The sequence below is a fragment of the Protopterus annectens genome, chromosome 8.part0 (genome assembly GCF_019279795.1).
Source record: "Protopterus annectens isolate FY-2018-M chromosome 8.part0, PAN1.0, whole genome shotgun sequence".
Classification (NCBI taxonomy): domain Eukaryota; kingdom Metazoa; phylum Chordata; order Ceratodontiformes; family Protopteridae; genus Protopterus; species Protopterus annectens.
The window spans coordinates 400,619,250-400,647,221 of record NC_056741.1 but is presented as its reverse complement, the minus strand read 5'-3'; the positions used below and the strand labels follow the sequence as shown (position 1 = coordinate 400,647,221).

The 27,972-nt window shown below is 36.2% G+C and overlaps 1 protein-coding gene across 1 annotated transcript in view; it reads left to right on the top strand.

Annotated features, from left to right (window-relative positions):
* The window catches only part of TARS2 (threonyl-tRNA synthetase 2, mitochondrial), a gene marked incomplete in the record, with an annotated part of 833,318 nt that overhangs the window by 430,293 nt on the left and 375,053 nt on the right, over positions 1-27,972 (top strand). The window contains 1 exon segment of the mRNA XM_044079202.1: positions 26,245-26,407. Within this exon segment, the coding sequence (XP_043935137.1) occupies positions 26,245-26,407 (163 nt within the window).

The following is a 27,972-nucleotide window of genomic DNA, read 5'->3' as shown; positions in this document are numbered from 1 at the left end:
TGTGTTTGGTTTGCTGTCGTGGTAGGTCTATGTGGGACTGGAAATGCAGTGAGTGTGGTTTCCTTCTCCTCCTGACTGGTTACGCCAGTACTGAGTTGAGAGAGCTTAGCCTCCAGTTTGGCTATATGGTTGCATCTCTCACATGTGTTGGAATTTGTTGGGAGGAGGAGAGGGTTGTCTGTGTACATGAGGCACTTGTAACATTGCCTCAAGATTCCCAGATTCACCAGCTGGACCGGAGAGGAGATTGACAACTGACCTTTGGACATCCTAGAATAGTATTGGGAATTCCTTTATAATTGAAAAAAAGGGCCAATGGGGAACAAGTTACTCAAGGGGAGTTTGTGAGGGTGTAGTGCTTTTAATTTTTTAGTGCTGACATATATAATTGCTTTAGTGAACAAGTACCAGGTAACTTAAATGCAGTGTGTTCCAGGTAACTGCAAAAACGACAAACAGTAACTTTCTTTCAAGTGAAACAAGGAAATAAGTACAGTAAGCAATACAGATATCACTAGAGATCCACATAAGCTCTGAAAAGCCGCGTTTTAGGTGGAATTAGCGTTTCAGGGAAATAACAAGCAAACAAACAACAAGCATACAAACAAAGCTAGATTCAGCAGGCCTGGATCTAGTCTATGCTACAGCAAACAAGGTGTACCAATTTCAGTAAGAAACAGTTCAAATATGCAGGCACTATAAGATTTTAACCAGAAATTCCCAGCTCAGAAAGGCAGAGTCCAGCCTCTCCTCCCACAAGAGTGCAGACCACAAACCTTCTTAATGTAAAATAACTGGCCAGAAGCCCAAGTGCTTAAACCAGAACTAATACACTTTTAAAATAACAGACACTGAGCCCTCAATCAGCAGTTCCCAACTTAGAAGGATGTAAACTACCTGTCCTGCCACCACAGTGTAGGCCACAAACCTTCCTAATGTAAAACAACTGGTCTGAAGCCCAAGTGCTTAATCCAAAAGACTTAGAATGATAGCTACACTTTAATCAAGTTACTACCAAGCAGTAATAAATACAATTGAATACTTTAATGAATGCCTGGATTAGTGCTCAAGTTATACAAACAAAGCTAGATTCAGCAGGCCTGGATCTAGTCTATGCTACAGCAAACAAGGTGTACCAATTTCAGTAAGAAGCAGTTCAAATATGCAGGCACTATAAGCCTTTAACCAGAAATTCCCACCTCAGAAGGGCAGAGTCCAGCCACTCCTCCCACAAGAGTGCAGACCACGAACCCTCTTAATGTAAAATAACTGGCCTGAAGCCCAAGTGCTTAAACAAGAATTAATACACTTTTAGAATAACAGACACTGAGCCCTCAATCAGCAGTTCCCAACTTAGACGGATGTAAGCCAACTCTTCTGCCACTACAGTGCAGACCACAAACCTTCTTAATGTAAAACAACTGGTTTGAAGCCCAAGTGCTTAAACTAAAAGGCTTAGAATGAGTTACACCAAGCAGTAATAAATACAATTGAGTACTATTAAGATGACGCAAAAGCAAAATAAAGTGGGAAGAAACACAAATACAGTAAAAGCAGATACATTTTTTTTTTTTTGAGTGAGCAAATGAGATGGGCCCAGGAGTTACAGGACAGAAACAAGTGCAAATGCAGGCCTTCAAATCAGAAAGTTGAGAGAGATGGAAGACCGCCCAAACGGCCAATAACTACAAATTCTGGGCTAGAACCACTCCTTATGTGTTAGACAGGTTACCTAATGCTTACCACTCCCACTGATAAGCTAGAAGGCTTCCCTCCAACACAGAAAGGCTTGGGGGGGGGTCAGAAGCTTACAAACAGTCCTGGATACAGCAAATCTGTATCTGGAACACTAATTACAGGAAAGGTAGGAAACAGGCTTACAATTTTTTTTTCCAGAAAAGTAGCAAAAACCGTAGTAAAAACAATTCACATGCAGTGCAAGCTGGCACACTTGAGTATGTAGCAATATTAGTTTACACACAGTTTGAAAAAAATGTAATTAAATTAAAAAGGACTAAAAGCAAGTGCAGAAAGGGTTTATTAGGTAGAGTGCGGTAAAGAGATGGGACTGGGGGAGTGTCCTAGATCAAATCTACAGTGGGCGGGCACTGCAAAAGCCACCAAATTTAAACTACAACCAAGAACAGGGAGGGGGGTGGGGGGAGACAGTTTCAACAGAGATGTGAGGAATCAGTGCAAATTATAAAATCAGAAAAATATATACTGATCTCTGTATATTTGCAGAACAGTAAGACAACAGATATCTAAGCAACAATTTAGCTCTATAATACAGAATAATACAGAAAAATATACTCAGCTCTATATATTTGCAGATAGTCTTGTAAGGCTCTCTCTCAGTGCACAGGTTCCAATTGAAATGCAGGCTGTTATTAACGTGTTATTAATTGTGTTCTTATTGTCAAAAGTGACTTTATTACTACTTTTCAAATTTTAACAGCTTGTGTTTCTTAGTTTCCCTGGAAAGAAGCACCATTTTGGCTTAACCATGAAACAAACTACCATTCACATGGTTGGACCTTCTTCCATCCTGAAAAAGAAAAAGTTAACTTAGTAGCGTTTGCCATCACAGCAGGCTAGCTGTCTGCTGTGTTATTAATTGTGTTCTTATTGTCAAAAGTGACTTTATTACTACTTTTCAAATTTTAACAGCTTGTGTTTCTTAGTTTCCCTGGAAAGAAGCACCATTTTTGACTTAACCATGAAACAAACTACCAGTCACATGGTTGGACCTTCTTCCATCCTGAAAAAGAAAAAGTTAACTTAGTAGCATTTGCCATCACAGTAGGCTAGCTGTCTGCTTCAGCCAGAGGTGGGTAATTCTACTGTGATCAAAGCTGATGCCTCAAACCACTCATCTTTTTTCCCTAATCCATCTAGTCCATACAATCACTTTGGGATTGAAGATTAGCCACTTCCTGTGCAGCTGTTTTGAGTCCCTTAAGTGGGCAAAGCCCCTCTTGTTGGTTTTGGGAGAAGGGGCAGGGAAGGTGCCCCTGCTTAGTCAGAATGTTGTGTCCATCGCTGTGAAGCTGCTGCTGCTGCCTTTAATAAACCATTTTCCCCAACTTTATGGTCAAAAAGAAACAGATAAATAATCATTTATATTCTCTTACACCAGTTCTGCTGGACAGAAGAATTTTATTAGGTTTGGCTCAGGGCTTGAACAGCCTATTGACCCATTTTATATAGTGGTTTCTGGTAAAAGAAAAAGGGATTCCTTTTTTCTTGAAGGTATTCAAGAAGTTGAATATGTAGAGGAATGTAATGGGACAGAAGCAGGTTTTTCCCTCAGATTTCTGATTCAGACTCGGAAGAGATAACCCTTTTTGCTTGTCCGGTCAGGATAAAACAGACAAACACTTGTGGGTTTGGTTCAAGCAGCTTTATTACATACAAACACGTCAGGATTGAGGCTTAGTAACTTAAATAAACTTTTATACAGACTGACTACTGCACTCATACGTGTTAACACTCTGGTTGTTCACTCAAAATGGCACTGCTGCCTGCACTTGTTCTCTATTTATACGCACGCGCCCTAACTTTAAAATGCTTCTTAAAGTTACAACACCTACTCTGATCTCCATCCTCCCTCTTTGAGAGATAAGTCATGCACAGTAATAATGACAATAATCATTGACATGCAGTTGTACAGAAGTAATCCTTTGACATGCAATTATTCAAAACTAATTACATGTGAAACAATCATGTCCAGGTTGCTGTGTATTTTACACCAGGTCTGAAAATATGACCTGATCATGTGACATAAAAATTAGGACTGGATTTAGCAACAGGGACTGTCTTTAATGAATGTTTAACTTCAGGGACATCTGGGACATCATCAGGAATGGGAATAGGTACTGAGACGTCCTTCAACAGGAACATCATCTGGATTGCTCTGAGATCTAGAGTCTCTATCACAGGTACAATGCTGCGATATCGATTCAGATACCAGAAGAAGATGCCTGCAATTTCTTCTGTATTCTATACCCTCAGAGTCTACTAAGTAAGAATCTTGGCTTGGCACTTTACACCACTGTCTTGACCAATTCGATCAAAACCTTTCACCGTTTGCATGCTCACTATCTCTCCTTCTTTCAGTGGACAAAGAAACTTGCTCATTTTATCATAGTTGAACTTCTGGAATGAACACTTTTTGAATAGTTGGGTTTTGATTGCTCTGGTGTTTTTAGCATTAGGCACTAACAAACTGGAACTGATAGGCAAGGTTGTTCTGGTTTGCCTAGATAGAAGTCTCTGAACAAGTGACCTCTCAAGTAATTGCTTTGCATTTTGTACTGCATGTTCAGCTTGGCCATTTGACTGTGGGTAATCAGGACTACTGGTAACATGGATAAAGACTCACTCTTTTGCAAATTTCTGAAATAGCTGACTGGTAAACTGGGCACCGTTGTCAGAAATAACTTTGTGTGGACTACCATGGACTGAGAAATGATGTTTAAACTTATAATGACAGTACTAGACGTTAGGTTGGGTAGCAGATCAATCTCGAACCAATTTGAATAACAGTCTACCAACACTAAGTAATGTTGACTATTTCACTCGAATATGTCACTGGCTACTGTTGACCAAGGTAGTTCAGGAATCTGGCTTAGCTGAAGTGGCTCTTTTTGCAAATGCGGTTTAGTACTGTTGCATACTGAACAGGATGAAAGTACTTTATAGATATCTTTTGACAGAGAAGGCCAAAATACTGGTCCTCTCGCCTTTCTTTTGGTAGCTTCAAAACCTGAGTGGCCATAATGCAAAATCTGGATGTACTCATATTGTAAGGAAGTACAAATGACAACTTTAGGACCTTAGAAAATGAAACCATCTTCCATCAACATCTCATCTCTGTGAGGAAAATAAGGTTGCACTTCTGTTGGTACACTAGATTGCTTTGACGGCCATCCAACATTGATGAAGTGGTTGAGCTTTTGCAAAATTGGATCAGTCTTTGTATGATCTTTTAGCTCGTAAAGTTTTGTGGTAGAGAAATTGCACATTTCCATGACATTGAAGTCAAATTTCTCTGCATTAAGCTTGTCCGTGGTATTTCTAGGCGATCTGGATAAGGTATCAGCCAGATAAAGAAGTTTGCCTTTTGTATAGACAATTTTGAAGTTGTGCTTTTGTAGTCTGAACATCCTTCTTTGTTATCTTGCTGGAGCTGTATGCATAGGCTTCTTTAAAATAGTGACTAGAGGTTGATGCTCAGTCTCAATCTGGATGGCTCAGCCATAAATATAATCATGGAACTTCGAACATGTGAACAAAATTAACAAAATTTCCTTCTCATTCTGAGCATACTGCATCTCAGTTTGGGTAAGAGTTCTAGACGCATAGGCTGCTGGTCTGCCCTTTTGAAAAATAGCTATACCAAGACTGAACTTTGAAGCATCACAGGAAAGAATTACTGGTTTGTAGACATCAGAGTATCTTAACAGAGGTGGACTGGCAATTTTCTGTTTCAGGTCATCAAATGCTCTCTGGTGGTGTTCCATCGATGACCAGGTAACATTTTTGCATGTCATCTCTCATAAAGGCACTGATAATTCACTGAAGTCTGGTATAAACTTTATGTGAGAATCCCCCATTTTCCGGGCACATTCTTAATCCTGTAACTGCCTTGAACTTCAAACAATCTAACTGATACTAGCTGTTACTGTGTATCCCAATTAAGTGAATTGTAACTGCTGCCATATTCAATGTGCAATATTTAAAGTTCTGCTTTACTATTTAATGTTTAATGTTTAAAACGCTGCTCTACATGAACATTTTCAATTGCTATTTGCTCATGTTTTTTGTTCTGTTCCTGCTGCCCTATTCTGAGTTTACGCATTAACTGCTGTTGTACTTGAAATATTCAACTACCATTTTTTTGCTTGTCCCCAAGTGTTTGTATTCATATAACTGTGATTCACTGCCTATGGTTAAGGCTTTTATTGCTGTTGCACTGTACTCTTATCTAACTACATAAGTGCCTCTATCCTCCCTCATAGTCTCCCCTGACTCTAGTTTTCCTGTATGCATACACCCCCACTTTAAACCCATCCCTAGGCTAGCCACTACCATTCTAATAGAACTAACTGACTAAAGTCTTCTTCCCTCTTCTGTTTGCTGACATATTGTAACCTGCTAATAATTATTTTATTCCTTTCCATTATGGTTTGCTATCGCTACTTCAAAACCACCCCAGGTATCTCCCACTGCTCTACACAGTATCCTGGCTTCCCGCCCTTGAAAGAACTTCCTACGGGGATCCTGCAGTGCTTCTGTAACCACTCTGCCTCCCTCAAGAACTAACTACAATGTGTATGTACCCTATTGTTAAAAAATATATCCTATACCTTACCACTATTGTATATTAACTCAGCGTGCATTCGCTAGTAGCCTACCTCGGACTTTAGTCTCCCTTTATTCTCCGAGCTCCTTCCCACTCCTCTGAGTGCTTGTGGCTTACCCATGTACTTACTCAGTTAGGCCACTAAGTGGCATTATTTAACTACTGCCTTCCCTTCCATTATACATTAAAAAGTACTGTAACTGTTCTATTAATCTACTACTGCCCTGTTTTAGCTCTAATGTATTCTGTATTCTATTAATCTACTTCTGCCCTGTTTTAGCTCCTAACTCCCGTGAATTCTCTGCTTCCTTCTAACTTATACATACAATGCCCTATCCCTGAGCCTCCTTACCTCTAAGCTTGCTCTCTGCTTCACTGATAACTTTTCGTTGGCTTTCTTCCTTCTCCTTGGCCCAGTGGACCATCCAGGTAAACAAACTGCAAATAAAATAAAATAAAAATAAAATAAATAGTTAACCATACCAAGAAAACGCTGTAAGGGTTGGATATTGTCTGGAGCTGGCATCTCAAGATTGGCTGTTTGTTTGGAAGGATCTGGTTGTAAGCCTAAACTGGTAAATAAATGACCGACATAAGTAACTTCTGCAGTTCCTCTTGTGTGATGAAAAATCTATTTTGGTTTAGTTTCTTCGGTTTATTAGGGCAGTACTCATCATTTAAAGTGTTTTTTTATGACTGTGCAGATATCACATCTAGGGCTGTGGCTGCTGGTACTGTGTTGAAAAGGTCTGCCTGACTGTGTTCTCAGAACCTTTTAGAGGATGTAAAAAGTGAGATTTTAAATTCACCCTTGGATAAGGATTTAATTTCCAGATTTTTCAGCCCTCTAAATTTTCCAATGGATTTTCTACTTCTTTGTCCAGTTTTGGCAAAAAAAAAAAAAAACAAACAGTCTCAGCAAATGCAGTCATTTAAAAAAAACATGTCAGGGAAGCTCCAAAAGAAAAGCATGAATAAAGGAAGTTGGATAGGTCAGCATGACTACAGTGACTTGTACAGCATGACTTGTTCTCCCTCCCACCTGGCAGCCCCCTCTCCCTTTCAGAAAATCTGAATCCCCATTTCTCTCTTTGGCAATAGATTATTTCAGGCAAATAGGTTCTGAGAACGGTTCATCAGGGTTACATATGGCAGTGGGAAGAAATACCTCCCTTCATAGTTAAGTACTAGGCTAGATGCTCTTGGGGGCCATTTTAAGCCTAGCCAATTTCCCTTTTGTGCTCAAAATAACCTATTTCATTTGGTTATAGATTGGCCTTACCCATCCCATGGTCGATAATTATATATTACCCCTAATATGAATAACTAGGATAAAACCAAGGATAATTTCAGGGGACACATTCATGGGATGAAGCATTTAGTAATATAGGAGGCAGTCCTAGGGTAAATTTTCTTTTACCTCATCCATAGATCTAAGTTGCATTTGAAAGTGTACAGGGATGATCTTTGTTTTATGTGGATGAGGAATCCTTTCCACAGCAATGGTATCCTCTGTGAAATATACCTGTCCCACCAAACGATTTTTTTGATGTTGCAGAAGAGGTTTAGATCCTTAGACTAAGTATTTCTGGTACTAGTTGACTTGCTGATTTGCAGTAAATCCATCAGTCATGGGTCAAGGGATGCCTTGTATACCAAACATAGATCACCTCTTAGCAGTTTGCAGGATACTGACTATAATGGCAGGACTTTGAGTTAGTCCATGTAGGACCCATTGTTTAGGCCTTCTGTCCTTTTAGTAAGGTATCTCTATGGGCATTCCAGTTGTTGCATGTGTCTGGACAGATAACATGCCAAAGGGAGCATTATATTCAATGATTGGCCTAATGAGGGCTGAATAAAGGGGGGGGCAATGGCACCCCTAGATACAGACACAATATCTTTGTGTATAATCTGTGCAGTACAGAAGGAATTTCTTACAACAGACACATGTTGGTCAAAAGTTAGGTTAATGTCCACTTAAGTTCCCAAATCCCAAACAACTGGGTCAACTCTTAGGGGTGTATTATCAATGTGGTAGTTCTGTGGGGTGGATGACTTCCCAGACAGTACAAAAATGCATTTTTTGGCATTAGGTTTCAGACACCAGTTATTTATTTGAGACAAACCTTCCTGCAGGATGCCTAAGTCATTTGGGGATTCAATGACTGCTCCTAGTTAGCTGTCATCTGTAAACATAGTCAACCAGAGCCCTTTATTATTGGCTTTTACTTCAGAAAAGTAGATGCCAAACAGGCGCGGTCCCAGCACAGTATCCTGAGGAACTCCACTGGTGACTGGTCTCTTTGTGGAGGTAACTTGTCTTATTTTGTTTATTTGCATCCAATCTATGAGCCAGTTGGCAGTCCAGCAGGTGATATATGGCTTTATTCAGATTATTTAGTTTTTCTACTATGCCAGAGTGGGGAATTGTCAAAAGCTTTGGTCTGGTTGAGGTATGTGGTGTGTACCATTTTGCCTTCATTCATTGCTTTGGTGACCTTTTCAAAAAAATCCACCAGGTTGAGTAAACATGCCCTGCCCTTGATGAATCCAGACTGAGACAGATCCAGTGTTTGGAGGTTCCTTATGTCATAATTAATTAATTCCATGATAAATCTTTCTGTGGCTTTGCATATGAGGCTGGTCAGATTTATGGGTCTGTAATTGCCTGGGTCTGTGGAGTGGTCCTCCCTTGTGTAAGGGAATGACTGTAGCTGTTTCCATTTGCTTGGTACAAACTCTATGGAGGCTGAGACTGAACAGTGTTGCAGCTTTTGACAGCACTTTTAGGACTTTGCCTTGTGTGATAGCTGGAGTTGACCCAGTTTCACGTATATCTTGACTGATGGAGGAGAAAAAGGGGTACAGTTAGAGGTACATTTATCAGTCAGTAGGCTAACTATATCTTCAGCTTCAGTGTATGTAACATCACAATCAGCTCAGTGCATTGCTGCATTGTGCTTTTGAGATTATGAACTTAACTAAAAAATGCCTTTTGATTGTCTTTGGCTTGGGTTGCTATTTTAGCCTCAAACTTGGTTTTCGTGGATTTTATTAAGCTCCTGAGTTTATTTCAGTGACAAGGGCTCTAAAATTCTGGGAGTTACTCTTCTTACCTTTGGTCAAAATTCTTTTTTTTATTATAATGCTTGTTAATATTATGTTTCCACCATGTGGATTTGTTTCTGGGTTTGCCCCGCACTTGTTTCTGTGAGGTACAGCTGCACCTATGCAACTGTTTACATAGTGGTGTAGTGTGGAGGTGTACATTTCTTTGTATGCAGTGGAGTTAACTTGTTTTGGTGGGGATTTGAAGCTTGACAGTGCATCACTTTGGAGTATGTTGTTTGTCTTAAAGAAATTTCTAAAGGTAACTTGAGTGGAAGGGTTCTCTTTTTTTTTTCAGTTTTGTTTCAAAGGAGACTTCCTGATGGTCAGACCTAACAAGTGATGAAGATAGATAAGGGGTGATGCAAGATGCTGCCATATCAGTAAGGACAAGATCCAAGATGTTATTCACCTTAGTGGGTAATCTGACTAATTGTTCATTTGCATTGAGAAAAGTCCAGGAATCTCTGCACTTGTGCACTAGTGGTGGTGTAGGCTTCCCACTCTATAGTTAGTTTAGATTATCTAGGAAAATGGCATTGCGTTTAATACTGAATGATTGTAGTTCTTGTAGATAGGAGCTGTGACTTTCTTTTGTCACAGAAAGAGTTCTTTAGCTAGCTGATGTATGGTACGGGACCTTTCTGGTGGTTATTTGGACATGAAGACGCTCTAGTGCATCGTGCTGCTTTACCAGCCTTGATGTGAGTCTGTTCTGAATGTAGACTGATACACCTTCACTGCTTTCCCCCTCCTGCAGAGTAGCTGTTCTAAATGTGTTGAAAGCATTTTAGCCCCACACAGCCGGAGTACACTGCTATTTCGAAGCATGTTTCAGTTACTATGCATATGTCAATGTCTGAGAAGGGCTTGTTAGCAGTATTGATCAGTAATAACTTCCTGTTTTCCTTTGCTTTTTTCATTATGCATATATATTTCCAAGGAATTAATCCACACCCTCCAGACAAAAGCCCTCTGTTTCTTCCTACCCTATAGCACACACTTTCTCAGGGGTAATAGAAACATTTTCGCCTTCCTAGTTGGGAAGAGGTTTTTATTCAAGAATGTTTCTATTGCCAAAGAAAGAAAATGCCTGGAGACCTGTTATGGACCTTTCTTTCCTATGCCAGTATGTGATAGTGCACAAGTTAAACATGCTTTAACTTCTTGAAAGACGTACACTGGTTTTGTTTTTAGTTGACTCTAGAACAGAAACTGCTGTTTAAAAAGGGATAATTAGTAGAGCATTTAAATATTGCCAGTAACTGTAGGAATCAGAGGAGTTCACAAAAGATTGGGAAGAGAGATTAGATAAGCAATTCACAAGGAGACAAATCTAGAAGGTTTATGATTTTTGCCTGGAAGTGTTTGCATATGTACTTTTACATCCCAAGCAGATTCCAAACAATTTTTTTCTCATGTAGGTGGCAAATGTTTGAGGTGTAATGGTGTAGAAAGAGGAACCTGGGAGCATGTGTTATTGGAGTTTATTGAGTTGGCAGACTTTAAAAATTCCCTACAAAATACTCTGTCAAAAATGCTGGGCAAGCAAATGAGTGTAACTAAAGAAATTATTTTTTGAGCTGGGATACAGGATCTGAATTGCATAGAAATAATAAGATTTTGTTAAGTTTAATTGTGGTGTCTGCCAAAAAACAGTTAATAGAAAAAGAAAATCAGTCTAAACCAACCATACTTGAAGTAGTGAATATTGTAACAGAGATAAAAGAACTGGAAGTGGGATCTTTAGAAAAGGATAGGAGTAAATTACGGGTCTATATTAGATCACTGAAAGTTTAAAAAAGCGAACGGTGATCAAGCGACCCTATGTAAGCAAAAACTTATGATTTCGAACTGTCAGAACAGCGATTTTTTTCCTAGGGAAAAAAACATCGCTGTTCTAACAAAAAAAAACAAAAAACAAAAAAAAAACCCCACTTTAAACATTACAGTAAGTGGGGCTTCACCCCCCACACCCCCCTACTGAAATATACCAACTCCGGGACCGCACTACAGTGCCGAAAACGGCAAAGTAATGAAGCGGCCAAGCAAATTCTTTCCCAGGGAAAGAATTTGCTTAAAAGCCGCTTAGATCTTTTGCCATTTCCGTCTTTTGAGTTCGACCAAGACGCATTTGAAAGAATGCGGCTTCGGACTTCTAATAGGGAACCTAAATTACACAGAAAAAAATGGAAAGTATGGGAACAATACAGGCAGAAAAATGTTTTGGAGGAGGAATGAGATTTGAGAGAAGACTGGAATTGAACAATTTATGTAATTATGGTTTGATTATATCGTACAGAACGATATATGTGATGTATAATATATGTAAATGTGAACTTGTTATTATGGTTTGACTACTTCTATATAAATGTAAGTTTGCATGTGTCACAAGTGATAATTCAATAATGGTGTTTAAAAAAAAAGATGTTTTAACTTCACAACCTGTTTACCCGTTCTTCCTTATTTGAGGTTTTTTTTTGGTAACCGTCGATTTTAAAGATGCTTATCATCACATTCCTATCCATCCAGACTTCAGCTGTTTCTCAAGGTTTTATGTGTATGGATCACATTATTGGTTCCCCTTTGGGTTATCAACTGCTCCAGTAGTGTTCATAAAGTTCCTAGCTCCAGTTATAGCCCATTGCAGGCTACAGGGTATCCACATTTTTCCATATTTAGATGCCTTGCTTATCTTTGCAGAGTCTTTTTAAAAGTGTTAGGGGTCTATTTTCTTCTGCAGGGTGGAATTCCAAGAGAACACATTCAGAAGTCTTTTTCTGACTCCATCACACAGGATTATGTTACTGGGGTGTCTACTGGATACCTCAATACAAAAAGCTTTTTCACAGAAAAAGTACATCTATATTTATATGTATTCCAGGGGTTTTCCACTCAGACTTTGGTCACTGTGAGAGAATACGTCAGGATTCTGGGTTTTAGTTGCACTGCTTAATTAAGTCATATGAAATGTACTGACTGCCCTACATACTGTGCAGTCTGGAAGAAATATTTGTTTCAAAGTTATGCTGACTAACCTCAGATAAGTGGTTTATGGAACTATGTGTATCCATGTACATCTTTTTGCATTGGTAAAGCAGTTTTTTTTTAGTTTTTTTTTAATTTGATTTTACATATTCCAGCAGTAATTCAAGAATTTGAAACAAAATAAAACAAAACTATATACAAAAGTCCATAACAAGAATAATATATATATAAAACCATTAGTACTTTTCTAGTAGATCATTACATTTCTGCCAGGTTATGTATTGATGTTACACTTTGGTCGATAATTAATTTTTACAAACAGATTTGGCTAGATAGATACATTGACTAGTAAAAGAGAGAGTAGTTTTGCACTTCCAGTTTTTAGTTATAACTTACTTTCCTAGCAATAGCTAGGACAAACCAAAGAAGAGTTATTTGCAATACTGGAATAACGTCTGGGATCGGAGCATTGAACAAAATCAAGGAATTGTAAAAGTGCAATTGTCTGACCACAATGCTTGGCAAAGGTTTCTAAAATCAGTCCAGAAAGATGACACTATATTGTATTTTATGGTCATATAATCCCAGTCTTCATCAAGGACTTCATTGCATCTCCAGCATTTTATTTTTCCTAATTTATATATAACAGCAATTTTGTGGGGTGTTAGAAAAACTCTGTGTAAAAGTTTCCATGTATAAATCTTTCAGTATAGAGAGGATGTTGATTTTCTTGCAGATTGTAAGGATAGTTTCTTATTTTTCTCAGAAAATTATTCTTTGTGGTTGTTAATTCCAGTGTGACAATTCAGGGGGGATTAATTAAATTCTATTAATCTTGTATATGATTGACAAGTATGACTTTCCTTTAGATGGATTATTATTTATATTAGAAAAAAGTCTAGGATTTTTGGAATAGTTTTAGTTTGTAAGTCTAATACTGTTTTAATTTTGTCTTGAATATATTCCTTACATGTTTGTATATCTAACCAGCTACTGTTTTCCAGACTGTATCTAGCAATCAGGTAATCAGCTGACTGTATTTTATTCCCGCTCAGAAATTGATGCCAATAAATTAAATTACTATTCTTTAAGTCAAACATTTTCCTTGTATTAAAAGATATTAAGTGTCCATTTGAGAATCCTATAGGAAAAAATACTATTAGTAGATCTTTGATTAGATAATTCAAATTAATAAGTCTCTTGAATATTAGTAGAATTTGATTTATGAAGGGGTAGAGAGTAAACTTATGTTTTTTGTTTAATATATAATCTTTTAAATCCCAAAAAAGGTATTGATGTCCAAATTTGTATAAGTTTGTTATAGATTTGTTTTTATCTATTAGTATATTTTCTTGTATTGATTTCCAACATGAAGCATAAGAGGAGACAAGCCACTGGAGTATTACTTTAATAATTACAGATTTAGAATATAAGTCAGTACTGGGGAAACCAGTGCCACCCTCCTCCCAACTTTTGATGTGCCAGTCTAAGGAGATTCTTTCTTTCTTGGGATACTATAAGAACTTTAGTAAAATAAAGTTCATTTTTTTAAACTTTTTTAGAAGGGGGAGGAATTATTGACTGAGTAAAGAATAAGACTTTTGGTAAGCTCATCATTTTGATCAATGTAAGTCTGTCCTCAAATGTGAAAAATTTATTCCAATTGTCTGTTAATTTGGATACTGTATCATTTAGGTTTTGGTAGTCAACTGAAATTGATTTTTTTATCAGTTTAAGTTTAAAGTCATGATCTAGGAAGTAAAGAATAAGATACAAGTCTCTACCACCAATTTACATTTTATACATGCACATTATGGTATAAAGAAAAAAATCATATTCCAAAATTTTGAGGTGGTGATATCAATTCTGTGGTAGAATTATGTGAATAAAAATGGCAGACTGTGCTTAATTGATAGATACCTATGAACATCACTAATCATTAGAGCTTAAAGCCTAGACTTTTAAAAAATATTAAATGTGACAATGTGTGCAGTATGAGATGTGGGTGTTGAGTAGCTGTTAAAATTAACCAGTGAAATAACCCCAGTAATGGTATATACTGATGTTTCATGTGTTTTTTGTCCAAATAAGTGTTTGGATACTAGAAGTTAAAATTTGTTACTTTTTAGTGAACCAGAGTATATATATTAGATTTGCAATCTGTTGCTAAACTAAGATGTAAAAAAAGAAGTAAAATAAAATATAATATCATTATATCTTATGCATATTATGATTGACAGGTTGCTTGGAAACTTTTTCTCCATCACAGGAAAACTATAACTTTTTTAAATTGGAAATTTATGCCTTCCATGCCTCGACTTGATATAGCCTTCTAGGTCTGCACTGCATTCTTCAGAGAGAACCCCCCTGAATAGCAGTAATAGCAGCTCTCACAACTCCCCTGCCATTCAACAACTAGTTGCCAGTACACGTTCCACATAAAAAAAATGTTTTGCTCTCCAACTTTTGTCCCTCATCACAGTGCATTTGTTATCTGGCAGAACATTTGCCTACTTTTTTAGTCTCTGACTGACGAATTTGGAATGACCTATTATAAATTTTATCACTTGTTGATATGTGGTCAGTAAGTGGCTGGAAGTGGAGAGCTTTGCTGTCAGCTAACTCTTCTCAGACTTACTGAAAGCAACACAAATCAGTTGGTTTTGTATTGACCAGTTTGCTTATTTTAAAGAGTAGCCTTTTAAGAACATCTCTTTCTTAAGTCTTTTCTTTTTTTTTTTTTTTTTTTTATTTAAAGTTGTCTAAACTAGCATTCCAGGATACTTTACGGTTCATTGACATGTTGTATGGTGATGCACTGGTTCTCAGTATTTAACCTGGAAAAGAAAACGTCTGCATCTTTAGGGTCTTATACAAAATGGTGTAAAATGTGGTAAAAATGATATGTAATCCCCAGAGGGAATGCAGTTCTTTCTCTTAAAAAATGTTTGCTAAAATTACCTATAGGCCTTGAAAGACATTTTGCCCCATGTCCCTTCTTAGCATTCTATAGTTGTTCACAGCATTTTGGATCCTAGTAGAATCATTCAACTTCAATGATCTGCAAAAGAGGTTCTTTTCATTCAGATGGCTACAAAAGAGTGGCTTTCAATCAACGTACTGTAAAATCTGCAATGGACCTAGCTGGTAACTTGGCCGAGTTACCTTAGATTGAGTTTTCATATAACTTTATGAATATAGAGCAGTTCAAAATTTTGGCTAATTCATGTGAAGCCAAGAACCTTTTCGGCAGCACTTCTAATCATTTTAGAGACTCCAAAAATATGAACACTAACGTCAGTATGGACTCTTTGAAGGATGTATTCATACTTTAGATGGTAGACTTTTAAAAGCGAAACATTTAAAATTAGACATGTTTCTTGAAGAATAATTTAAGAGGCAAGTTGTGCCTCAAGGTTTAGATGTATTCAAATTTCATAGTGATTTAGATTATGACAGAGATATGGTGAAAGATTTTATTAATTTGACAAGTTTGCTTTTGAATTAATGCAGCTAATTATTAAATGTAATAGGTGTAAAACTGATAAGCTGTTACATGAAGCTGATGATTTAAACAGTATTATTGGGAATGATTTGTTATTTAATTACCACAGGGATACATATGAAAATGTTTTTATTAGGATTGATTGAAATGTGATGAGATTATTAAATGCAAGCAAAAAATATTACTTGGATATTTGAAGCAATATGCAGACAAGGTAGCTGACCCACTTAAGTTTTATAAAAGTAAAGGGAGAAGTACCCCAATGAGAGATCTTTATGATGTTCAAGGTGATATTAAAGAAATTGGTAGATGGCAGACTGGTAATAGCATAGCCAAAGTTTTGCTATAGATGAAACAACTAGTGGTACAGTACAGTTGCCCCTCTTAAAAAGCCCTATTAGGTAAGAAGAAGGTATACATAATAATTTGGATTTTACTACAGTCAAAGGAAAGGTAAAACCACCAGGACAAGTGAAGAGAAAAGCAAGGACTTAGCCATAGCAGTGCATGATGTCTGAGTGACACAAACTTTAAAAGGGTACTTTATTTCTAATTGTAGTACTATGGAAATCACTCTGCAGCATTTTTCTGTCTTTGAAAAAGAGCTTAATTTTTTTACATCAGGTAGATTTAATATTTGTAACACGTTAATAGAGCTCAAATTATTAGAAAGCTGAATTTGGATTCAAGTTTTGATAGACCAGAAAGAACATGTGACTACAGTAAGGGTACTATGCATAGGAAAAGTCTTTTTAACCCTTCACTACACCCTACCTTGCAGGTGTTTGAATCAGCTTGTATGGTGGACTTGCATAAGTTGTTTATAGATAAGAACTTACATAAGTATTACAATTTGACATATAAAGAGAAAGAGACTTTGCAAGAGTTAGTCCACAATCTTAATATCAGAATTATGAAGCTTGACAAGGGTGGAGGTACAGTTTTAGTTGATGTGATTGACTATTCTACTATTATGTTCCACATTCTTCAGGACACCACTAATTACTCTTTAGTTTCTAGAAATTAAATCAACATTGCATACCACAGGGCATATTTATTTTTTGAAGACTTGTTAGTTGAAGAAAGAATATCTGCAAAAACGTGCAAATTTTTGAAGGGAGTCCCTTCTATTTTCAGGATTCCCACGATCATTGTGAATTCACCATTCAGATCAATAGTTGATTCTAGGGGATAAAAAACCCACCCCGTAGCAGTCTATATTGATAAATCCCTGAAGTTTATTATGCACATGAACACGCATGTGGTAAAGGACTCTTGGGACTTTTTGGGGAGGCTTACCCCCGATTGAATAACAGCAAATGTTAGTTTCCTGACTGTTGATGTTGTCAACCTTTTTTATTCTATACCTTTGGATGCAGGTTTAGATTTTTTCAATGAAAACCTCTCCAATTTTGAACAATTAAAGGACCATGATATAAATTTGTTAGTTGAACATACTAGGGCAGTTTTGGAAAACAACTTTATTTTCTTTGAGGGGAAAGTTTTTCGACAGGACAGGGGTGTTGCAATGGATGCAGCCTCTGCCCCAGTTCACGCGAGCTTGGTTTTGCTAGGATGGGAGAAAAATGTTTATCTTTGATTCAGCGTTCTGGTTATCCATTAAGTTATATTTAAGATTTTTGGATGACATATTCATCCTTTGGGATAGACCACAGGAAAAGATCAGTGAATTTATTAACTTTTTGAGTAATGCTACTACTTTTTTTAAAATTTACATACAGCTATCGTAAGAGTGCAATAAATTATTTAGATACCAGAATAGAAATGTGTGATGAAAAATTTAAGTCAAAAGTTTACAGGAAGCCTACTTTCAGCAATTCATACTTGCCCTTCACCAGTGCCCATCCTACTAGTCAGAAAAAAAAAGTTTGGTGAAAGGGCAATTTGGGCTGTTAGAATTACCTCCCACCAGGATGATCTAATAAAGGAAACTGAGTTTGTATCAAGTCTGTTTATTGACAGGGTTTACCCTAGGGACCTTGTGACCAATATCAGGCAAGAAGTACTAGTAGGATAGTGAAATAACTACAGCCCCTTTTGGGCACTGAGCTTACTGTTCCCAAGGTTGATACTGACAATGAGGATAAGAACTTTAATAAAGCTGTGATAGTTGAGTTTAATTATGCTGCCAAAATTTAAAGATATTATTACTAAAAATTGTAATATGCTAAGGTACAACCATGATTTAGTGGGAGTTTTAGGAATTGACCCTAAGTTTTTATTTAGGACGAGACGTAATTTGAAGAGCTTGTATGAAGTGAATCCACACTACACTACAAAAGGAAGAAAGATAATATAGGTACGAACAAATGTGGAAGCTGTGGGAATGCTGTTATATTTTGAAAAGTGTGGGCATTATCCTGGCAAATGCATCTCATAGCAATGTAAATTTTAGGAGGGGAAAAGAGGAAATTGTGCTAGTATAGGATTAATTTATTTGGCAAGCTCTAAAAAATATACTCGTTTTTATACTGGAAAGACAGAAAGAACATTAAAGAAAAGAATATATGAGCATATATATAGCATCAATACTAAATGCTGATAACACTCTATATAAACACTCTTACTCAAAACCTCCAATGATGAATTTTTTATTCGATATTTTGGAGCAGGTAGATATGGATCCCAGTGGCAGTGATTGGGAGAATGCTTTGCAATTTAAAGAATCGGTGTGGCAATTTAGACTGAACACTTTTACTTACACTGGCCTAAATGATTGTTTCTATGAAGCCTATTTTGAAATGTAAGGAAGTAATCTGTATTTCTGTTAACAACTACTTGGTCACAGGGTATTTCAGCTAACGTTTAAGTAAATGTATTGAGTTGACTGCTTTTTTAAATTTTTTTAAAACATTTTTAATGTTATACATATTTCAATAGAAATATTTATAAGTCAAAGATTTTAGAATTCATTTTTATATATTTTGTATTGATTTTGAAAGCATTGTAACTCAAAAAAAAAAAAAAAACAAAACCAGCAAGCAACACAATCCAAGCAATGCAAAAAATCCTAAAGGAACAGAAGATGAACACTGCTGTATAACTCAAATAATTTTTTTTATGGTGGAAAGTAAGTACTTTCATGGTGCGAATCACCCCTTCATCAGACATAAAACCAACTGACAGAATCACTACTAATATACACAATCAAAATATTCATTAACCAATAATCAAATATAAATTTCCTCTCCAAAAAACTAATTAAAACAGGAAATAAAATTAAAAGCAACAATATACTTTTAAAAACATAGGTCTCCTAACTTCTGTATTATTCTATTAAATACAAACTATTTAAGCCTCTTTAGCATTAAAACAGGCCTAATGGGAAAAGAGTCATTAAGACCAAGTTCTCTATGTGCACCATGTCTTAATATCCATTGTAACTCAATATTCTCAGTAGTATTAGTAATTGGCCCTAATCTCCCATTATCATGCATAACATGTAGAACTTGAAATAAGAACGTGTGCTGACTCCCAAAGTCAGTTGTATGTTTAGCCAAAGCACTATATACCAAACCCTTCCTGGTGCAATATGTGTAATCCCTAACTCATTCTCTTAATCATCGGTTAGTTTTGCCAACGTAAAAATGAAAGCAGGTTACACAATGGGCTACATAGACTAAATTCACGGTGTTACAATTAGCTGTAGGTCATAACTGCCATAGCCTCCCTTTGGATGTTTAAAAAATCAGAATTCATCTGTGTATGTACAATACGTACATGATCCACATCTATGTGTACCTCCTATCGTTACCAAGGAAGGATACTGAACCCTGGGGTAACACAAAAGTTGTTTCAAATTCTTTTTATTTTTATGCACAAACCTAGTACTATATCAGATGTTCTACCAGCTGCTAGTAGCATGGGTCAGTTACTGGAATCTATATGTCTCACAAGACCAAAATTTTGAGTAAAAGATGCAGCCAGGGAAAGTTGTGTTAACCCCTTGGAATAAATAGTATTAAAATCATCTGACTGCTCAGAATAATATGGTCTCGCTTGTGTATTTGTGTTACCCCAGGGTTCAGTATCCTTCCTTGGTAACAATGGGAGGAACACGTAGATGTGGATCATGTACGTATTGTACATACATAGAAGAATCCCAATTTTTTTAAACATCCAGTCACAGGGAGGCTATGGCAGTTACAACCTAAAGCTAAATGTAACACCATGAATTTAGTCTGTGTAGCCCATTGTGTAACGTGCTTTCATTTTTACATTGGCAAAGCTAACCGACGATTAAGAGAAGGGATCACATATATTGCACCAGGAAGAGTTTGGTATATAGCGCTTTGGCTAAACATACAATTGATTTTGAGAGTCAACACACATTTTTATTTCAAGTTCTACATGTTATGCACAATAATGGGAGATTAGGGCTATTTACTAATGCTACTGAGAATATTGAGTTACAATGGATATTAAGACTTGATGCACATTGAAAACTTGGTTTTAATGACTCTGTTCCCACTAAGCCTGTTTTAAGGCTAAAGAAGCTTAAATAGTTTGTATTTATTAGAATAATATAGAAGTTAGGAGACCTATGTTTTTAAGAGTATATTGTTGCTTTAAATTTTATTTCCTGTTTTAATTAGTTTTTTGGAGGGAAATTTATATTTGATTATTGTTTAATGAATATTTTGATTGTGTATATAAGTAGTGATTCTGTCAGTTGGTTTTATGTCTGATGAAGTGGTGATTCGCACTGCGAAGGTGCCTACTTTCTACAATAAAGAATTTTATTCGAGTTATAAGGCAGTGTTCATCTAATATTCATTTGGGATTTTTTGCATTTCTTGGATTGTGTTGCTTGATGTTTTTGGGGTTTTTTGAGTTATATTGACTTTCAGCAAGTATGACAGAAGGGAAAACTTGAATTATGGACAGAGAAATCTCTGGTAATGCAAGTCAGGTTGGTCATAATCGGCTGTTGAGCTTTATGACTGATTAACTTAATCCTTTATTGGTGGGTGAATTGTCATATAATGGAATTGTCTCTTTTCATGATAATGGGGTGACCCTTAAGGTACGTGATTTAAAAGTAATATAGAGAACGATTTGTATTGTTTTAAAAGGCTTCATTGTCAACGTTTTCATCTAGAAACCTGTATTACTATGAATGTTGTACTGAGGAGGCTCCGAGTCTTGAATATGCCAACTTATGGAGACACTTGCCCCCAATTATTAGTACAATGGCAACAGATTAATTTTGAAACCAGCAGAGCTTATTTGCGTTTGCTCATAGATATTTTTCAGCCGATGGAAGTGGAACTTTACTAATAATAAACAACAGCGGCAGTTTGAGCTAGCCACAACAGCTGGTGATGAATGTACAGAGCTTTTTCTTAATGAACTTGTTGATAAGATTACCAACTATGAAAAGATACTTTTGGTTAGAAAAAGAAAAAACTAGCTAAAGATCTAAAAGATTTTAAAACTCTTAATGTTTTTACATGGCCGAATATTCGTAATACAAAGGCACCTGAGGTCTGGAATCAGAATTCTGAATTAGCAGGTTGAACCAGTCAACAGAACTTAGGAACGAATGTGTCCAGTCAGACAAATGCTGTGAATGCTTCCTCTCTGAAACTGAATGTATCTGTTTATTCCACCCCTTTGGTGGAGGCCGTACCTCTAGCTGCAGTGAGTTCTCCAAATGTAGCCTCGAATGTCGGTATGGTGGTTAGACGTAAGATTTTTTCATCTCAAAAGGAACAGATTTTTCCCGTACTTCCACTTCCTTTCTGACAAACAGGAAGAGATTGTTCGATGAGGATATTCAGCGAACAGGGCAGAAATGCAAAGAACCTCCGGGGTGTTATCAGAACAGAACTTTGCAGACTGTGTGGAACCTCGATCACAAGGGCTAGTCTGGAATATTTCAAGGTACTGTTTAACTGAAACCGAACATTCTTTGCTAGCGAAAGGTCTTTGGTTTATACCCACTACCCAAACTGATATCAGTGAACTTATTATTGAATTGCGTTTGTTCACACGAAATATAGCCCTGAAATTAATGTTTGGGAACACTTGTGAATCTGCACAATGTACTTTTAAAAAACTAAGTGTGTTTGTGCCATCTTTGCCGAGCAACGTTGAAGTTTTTATAAGGGCATGTGAGAATGATATTTATATGTTTGGTATGCGGAAGTTTTGTAAAAATGGTAATTTGACTAGTGCTGGATCTAGGGCATTACATAATTTGCAATTAAATAATAATATAATTATTCGTCCTTCAGATAAAGGAGGACCAGTAGTTATTTAAGATGTGGTCTGTTATGTCATTGGGATGTTAAAAATTTTATCAGACGTTGACAGTCTATTCAGTAGTTCAGTTAAGTACTATATACACTGTGAAGCAATGTATGGATACAACATTACATGAAAGTTTTTGTATGGGTCTTTTGAGCAAACAGTTGCTGAATTTTTTTACTGTAGATGAACCTTTGATATCACATCTACATGGTCTCCTAAAAATACATAAACATCTGAAACTCCCCCCTTTTAGACCTATAGTGGCTGGGGGAGGATGGCTGACTGAACCCCTTTCCATATACTTAGATACACAGCTTAGAAAGATCTTAGATGATTATCCTGTAGTGCTGAAAGGCACCCAAAAGTTTTTGTGTGATTTGTATAACATCACATGTGGATCTGGTTTGACACCATTTAATTTATTAGTTACACTAGATGTGGTGTCCCTTTTTACATGTATTCCAAATACAGAGGGAGTTAACATGGTTAAGACTGCCTTGATAAGGTATGGCAAAGTTCACTCCTCAACATATTGATTTTCTCTGTATGCTTTTACAGTTAGTTCTTGAGCATAATATATTTATATTTGCAGATAAGTATTATTGGCAAACAGTAGTGTAGCAATGGGCACCAGCTGTGCCATTTCATATGCAAATATTGTTATGTTGGAGTGGGAACAACAACACATTGTGTGTAGAAGTAACAGTAATGTTGTGTTTTATCGACGTTTCGTTGATGACCTTTTTATTGGCTGAAGGGGCAGTCAACAGGAACTCTACTCATTTTTTTCAACAAATGGATGATATCAATAGCTTTCTTAAGTTTACGTTGAATATGTCGACACATAGACTAGATTTTTTGGATGTGACTATATGTTTGGAAAATGGTATACTATCAACTAAGGTGCATAGAAAGGATTATTATACGCCAGTCTTTTTACATAGAGTATGCACCCACAGCATGTGTTCCCTAATATTGTTGTTGGACAAAGAATGAGGATATCTCGCCTTTCCTGTGATGAAATGGATTTTACACAGAAATTAGTCTATTTGAAGGACGCATTTGTAGATGGGGGGTTATACACTGGATGAAGTTAATCATGCCTTTATGAAAGTCCAGAGAGCAAGAAATACACGAGTGAGACCATATTATTCTGAGCAGTCAGCTGATTCCAATACTATTTATTCCAAAGGGTTAACACAACTTCCTCTGGTTGTATTTTTTACTCAAGATTTTGATTTTGTGAGACATACAGTTTCCAGTAACTGGCCAATGCTGCTAGTAGATGGTAGAACATTGGATATAGTAGGCCCTTCACCAAGGTTTGTGCATAAAAATAAAAAGAATTTGAAACAACTTTTGTGTTACCCCAGTGTTCAGTATCCTTTCTTGGTAACGATGGGAGGAACACGTAGATGTGGATCATGTACGTATTGTACATATATAGACGAATCCTGATTTTTTAAACATCCAGTCACAGGGAGGCTACAGCAGTTACAACCTACTGCTAATTGTAACACCGTGAATTTAGTCTATGTAACCCATTGTGTAATGTGCTTTCATTTTTACGTTGGCAAAACTAACCGACGATTAAGAGAAACAGGGGTCACATATGTTGCACCAGGAAGGGTTTGGTATATAGTGCTTTGGCTAAACATACAATTGACTGTTGGAGTCAGCACACATTTTTATTTCAAGTTCTACGTGTTATGCACGATAATGGGAGATTAGGGTCAATTACTAATGCTACTAAGAATATTGAGTTACAGTGGATATTAATACTTGGTGCACATAGAGAACTTGGTCTTAATTACTCTGTTCCCATTAAGGCTAAAGAGGCTTAAATAGTTTGTATTTATTAGATTAATATAGAAGTTAGGAGACCTATGTTTTAAGAGTATATTGTTGCTTTAAATTTTATTTCCTGTTTTAATTAGTTTTTTGGAGGGAAATTTATATTCGATTATTGGTTAATGAATATTTTGATTGTGTATATAAGTAGTGATTCTGTCAGTTGGTTTTATGTCTGATGAAGCGGTGATTCACACCGTGAAAGCACTTACTTTCCACACTAAAGAATTTTATTTGAGTAATACAGCAGTGTTCATATTCTGTTCCTTTGGGATTTTTTGGAAATGTGTGTGTGTGTGTATATATATATATATATATATATATATATATATATATATATATATATATATATACATATATATATGTGTATATATATATATATATATATCTATATAGTTCCCCTTTATAATCTTGAAATACTGAAATCTTGAATTTCATTATCTCAAGACCATAAAACCGAAACCACAAAACACAGACAGACCAAACCACGAAACTTCAAATCCCGAACACACAGCATACACCACACCACACGCACAAACACCACAATACGCACACTACAAAATAAAACAACACACTAAAACAGAACACCACACATCCACAAACCTACACTACAATTAATTTTATATATATATGTGTGTGTGTGTGTATATATATAGAGAGAGATCTGCTTTATACAGTCAACTTACCTTTTAGTCAACTTTCAGGTGATTGATACCACATTACTGAAAACTTAAAATAACAAACTTCCTGAACATCATATTTTCCCTCTGGGAAACTAACCACTTGGCCACCATGGTGAAGTTTGCCCTTTCCTCCACTGGAGTGCAGTCTCAAAGTTGAGTTTGAATATTTAGTTGGGGGGTTGGGATGCGAAGCCCCCCACTTCAGTGGGTTTAATTTGTTTACATTTCTATTTTAATTGTTGGTGGCCAAGTGGTTAGTTTCCCGGAGGGAAAATAAGATGTTCCGGGGGTTCGTTATTTTAAGTTTTCATGAATGTGGTCGACTGTATAAAGTAGATCCATTCTATATACATTTATATATATATATATAGTTTTATATATATATAGTTTTATATATATATATAGTTTTATATATATATATATATATATATATATATATATATATATATATATATATAGTTTTATATATATATATATGTAGTTTTATAGAGATATATATATATATATATATATATATATATATATATATATGCATATATAGTTTTATATATATATATATATATATATATATATATAGATATATATATATATATATATATATATATATATATACACACACACACACACACACACACACACACACACACACAGACACAGACACTTTTTTCCCTTGGGTTAAAGATACGTTGAGGTGTCTTTAGTGTGCTGCTTCTTTAAGAACAAATTGATTTCTGTATTTGTAATTGATTGATTAGGTTTAGGAATCGTGGTGCTATTTAAACTGATAGTTGTGCATTGATTTTTATTCTGATGAAGTCCTGAGAGTAATACGTTGAAAGCACTTAATTCTTCATTAAACATTTGGTTACTTTAATTTAGCTCCCTCTTCCTCTTCATGTTCTGGCACACTCTGTGCCTTGCCAGTTTTTTATCTGTTTATTAGTTGCATCGTTGGTGGCTTTGCCTGGTTTTATAGTTTAAGTAATTTTTTGATTATACACCTTTTGAAGCAAATCTAGCCATGTAACCCCCTTTTGTTTTAGAATTCACACTGTTTTGTGAGTGACAGAGAAGACTGAAGCACAGGGAAGGCAGTATTCACTGTGTAAGTGTCAGATTGTGAATCAGTGATAGCAAAATGGAATTAGGAGCGACTTAATTTCTGATGAATTTAGGCCTTTTACCACAAATGTCTTTCAGTTCCTGTCAATCACAAGTCTGTCATGTTTCTTAAGCATATTATTTCTTATTTGTAAATGGGTCAACTTCCTTGACTTTCAGTAATTTGCTTCAGTTTGGGATCCCTGCGTTATTATTACCTTCTTCTATGTTTACTGTTGGGTACAGAAAACTATGTATAGTTGGAAATGAGTTTGTAGTTGAAACATTTAGCAGAAAAAACCCTAGTGCTTAAATATCAGCCGAGCATTTAGTATGGCTTCTTTTTCTTTACTTTTTCACAGTTTGATTTATGACCACCGGCCCCGATCTTGGAGAGAGCTTCCATTAAGACTGGCTGACTTTGGGGTTCTTCACCGGAATGAAGTGTCGGGTGCACTCAGTGGACTGACCCGTGTGCGACGCTTCCAGCAGGATGACGCTCATATCTTCTGCACCATGGAGCAGGTAAGGAAGTAATTGGCTTCCCCTTATTTATTACATGTAGACTAATGGTTAGCTGATAACAGTTCTTCACCTCATGATTTCTGTACAAGTGACTGTTAAAAGTAAACTTATGTTCACTCTTTCTGTGATGGCTGACAGAGATGAGTTTTGTTACGAAGAGTAATTCTGTTTGAGAAAGGATACAGCATCACGTCCAAGGACTCTTCTTCCAGCTCTATTAAGAAACGGGGGGGGAGTAAATTACATAGAAATAAATGGAATTTGAGAACACTACATACAGACTAATGTTCAGGAAGAAGAGTGAGTTTTAAAGGATCGCAGGAGTTAAGCAACTTAAGTAATATTGCAATGACCAATAATTCGTAAAAAGAAAACATAAATGCACACTACATGAAAACATTGAGAAATGTCAGTGTGGCTTGTTTTCTTTCCTGTTAAAGTGCACTTATGTTGTTTCAGTTGTTATTTAATAAACATGTTAAAAATTAAAATGACACTTTTATGAGGAAGTTGGCTGCATTTTGTTTTGCTCTGTAACATGTTTCTGTTAGGATTATGTCTGCTTTCTGATTTCTAGCCTTGCGGAAAAGTATGTAGGAAAACTTAGAGGTAGTTTTTAACATTGCTGTATCAGGTCAGGCTGTACCGAGAGCTTAACATTCTGTAATTTGTATATGAAAAAGGTATGCTACCCTGATCCATTTGTCTCATACTCTGTTTTGAATGTGTATCTTACAGAATTTTCTGGAAGTGGCTTTACCTTTGGTTCACAGAGTTTGGGATATTAGGTGAAAGAGCTATGCAGAATTCTATGTACTAGGCGGATGCCCGTTTCTGCTATTTGTGACATCTGTTTACATTATGCAGCACTCATGCAAACTAATATTTAATGATGACCTCTAATATCCCAGTTCTAGAACAATCAGCCCCATTTAATGTGCAGAGATATTTGGAAACAATTTGCTGTGCCTCACCCTTGTCTTTGTTTCTTGTCTGTCTAATTCACAAAGAAATAGCAGTGCATTACTTCAAGATAAAAAGTTAAGGCAGGGGGTTCAAAGATGGCTGCCGTTCTGTGAACACTACTAATCTACAGCTCTCCATACTATCAGAGGAAAATCTAACCCTGAAGATTTATATAATGTTCTTTTTTACAGTAAGTCTAAGGAAAAACAACTGTAACTTCAACCAAGTATCATACAGGTGGTGATCGGAACTGAAAAACAAACTAATCAGGCAGGATTATAACAGATCATTTGACTCTGAAGAGAGTCTCAAACAAAGGAACCGTGTGCTCAGGAATATTGGCTTATCTACACTGATCTTACATCAAGTTTCTTTGTTGATCTATGATGTCGAAAGAAGGAAAACATATTTACACAACAACTTCAAAAACTAAACTTTCTGTACTTCTTTCACCGGAGAAAGATTTAAATTCGAAAAGACAGAAAATTACAAATCAACAGGAGCATTTAAAACCAGGGAATAAAAATAACCCGGAGCAAATGGCAAACATGGAAGATATTAAAACAGCTCTACTTCCTATGCAAAAAGCGATAAAAGAA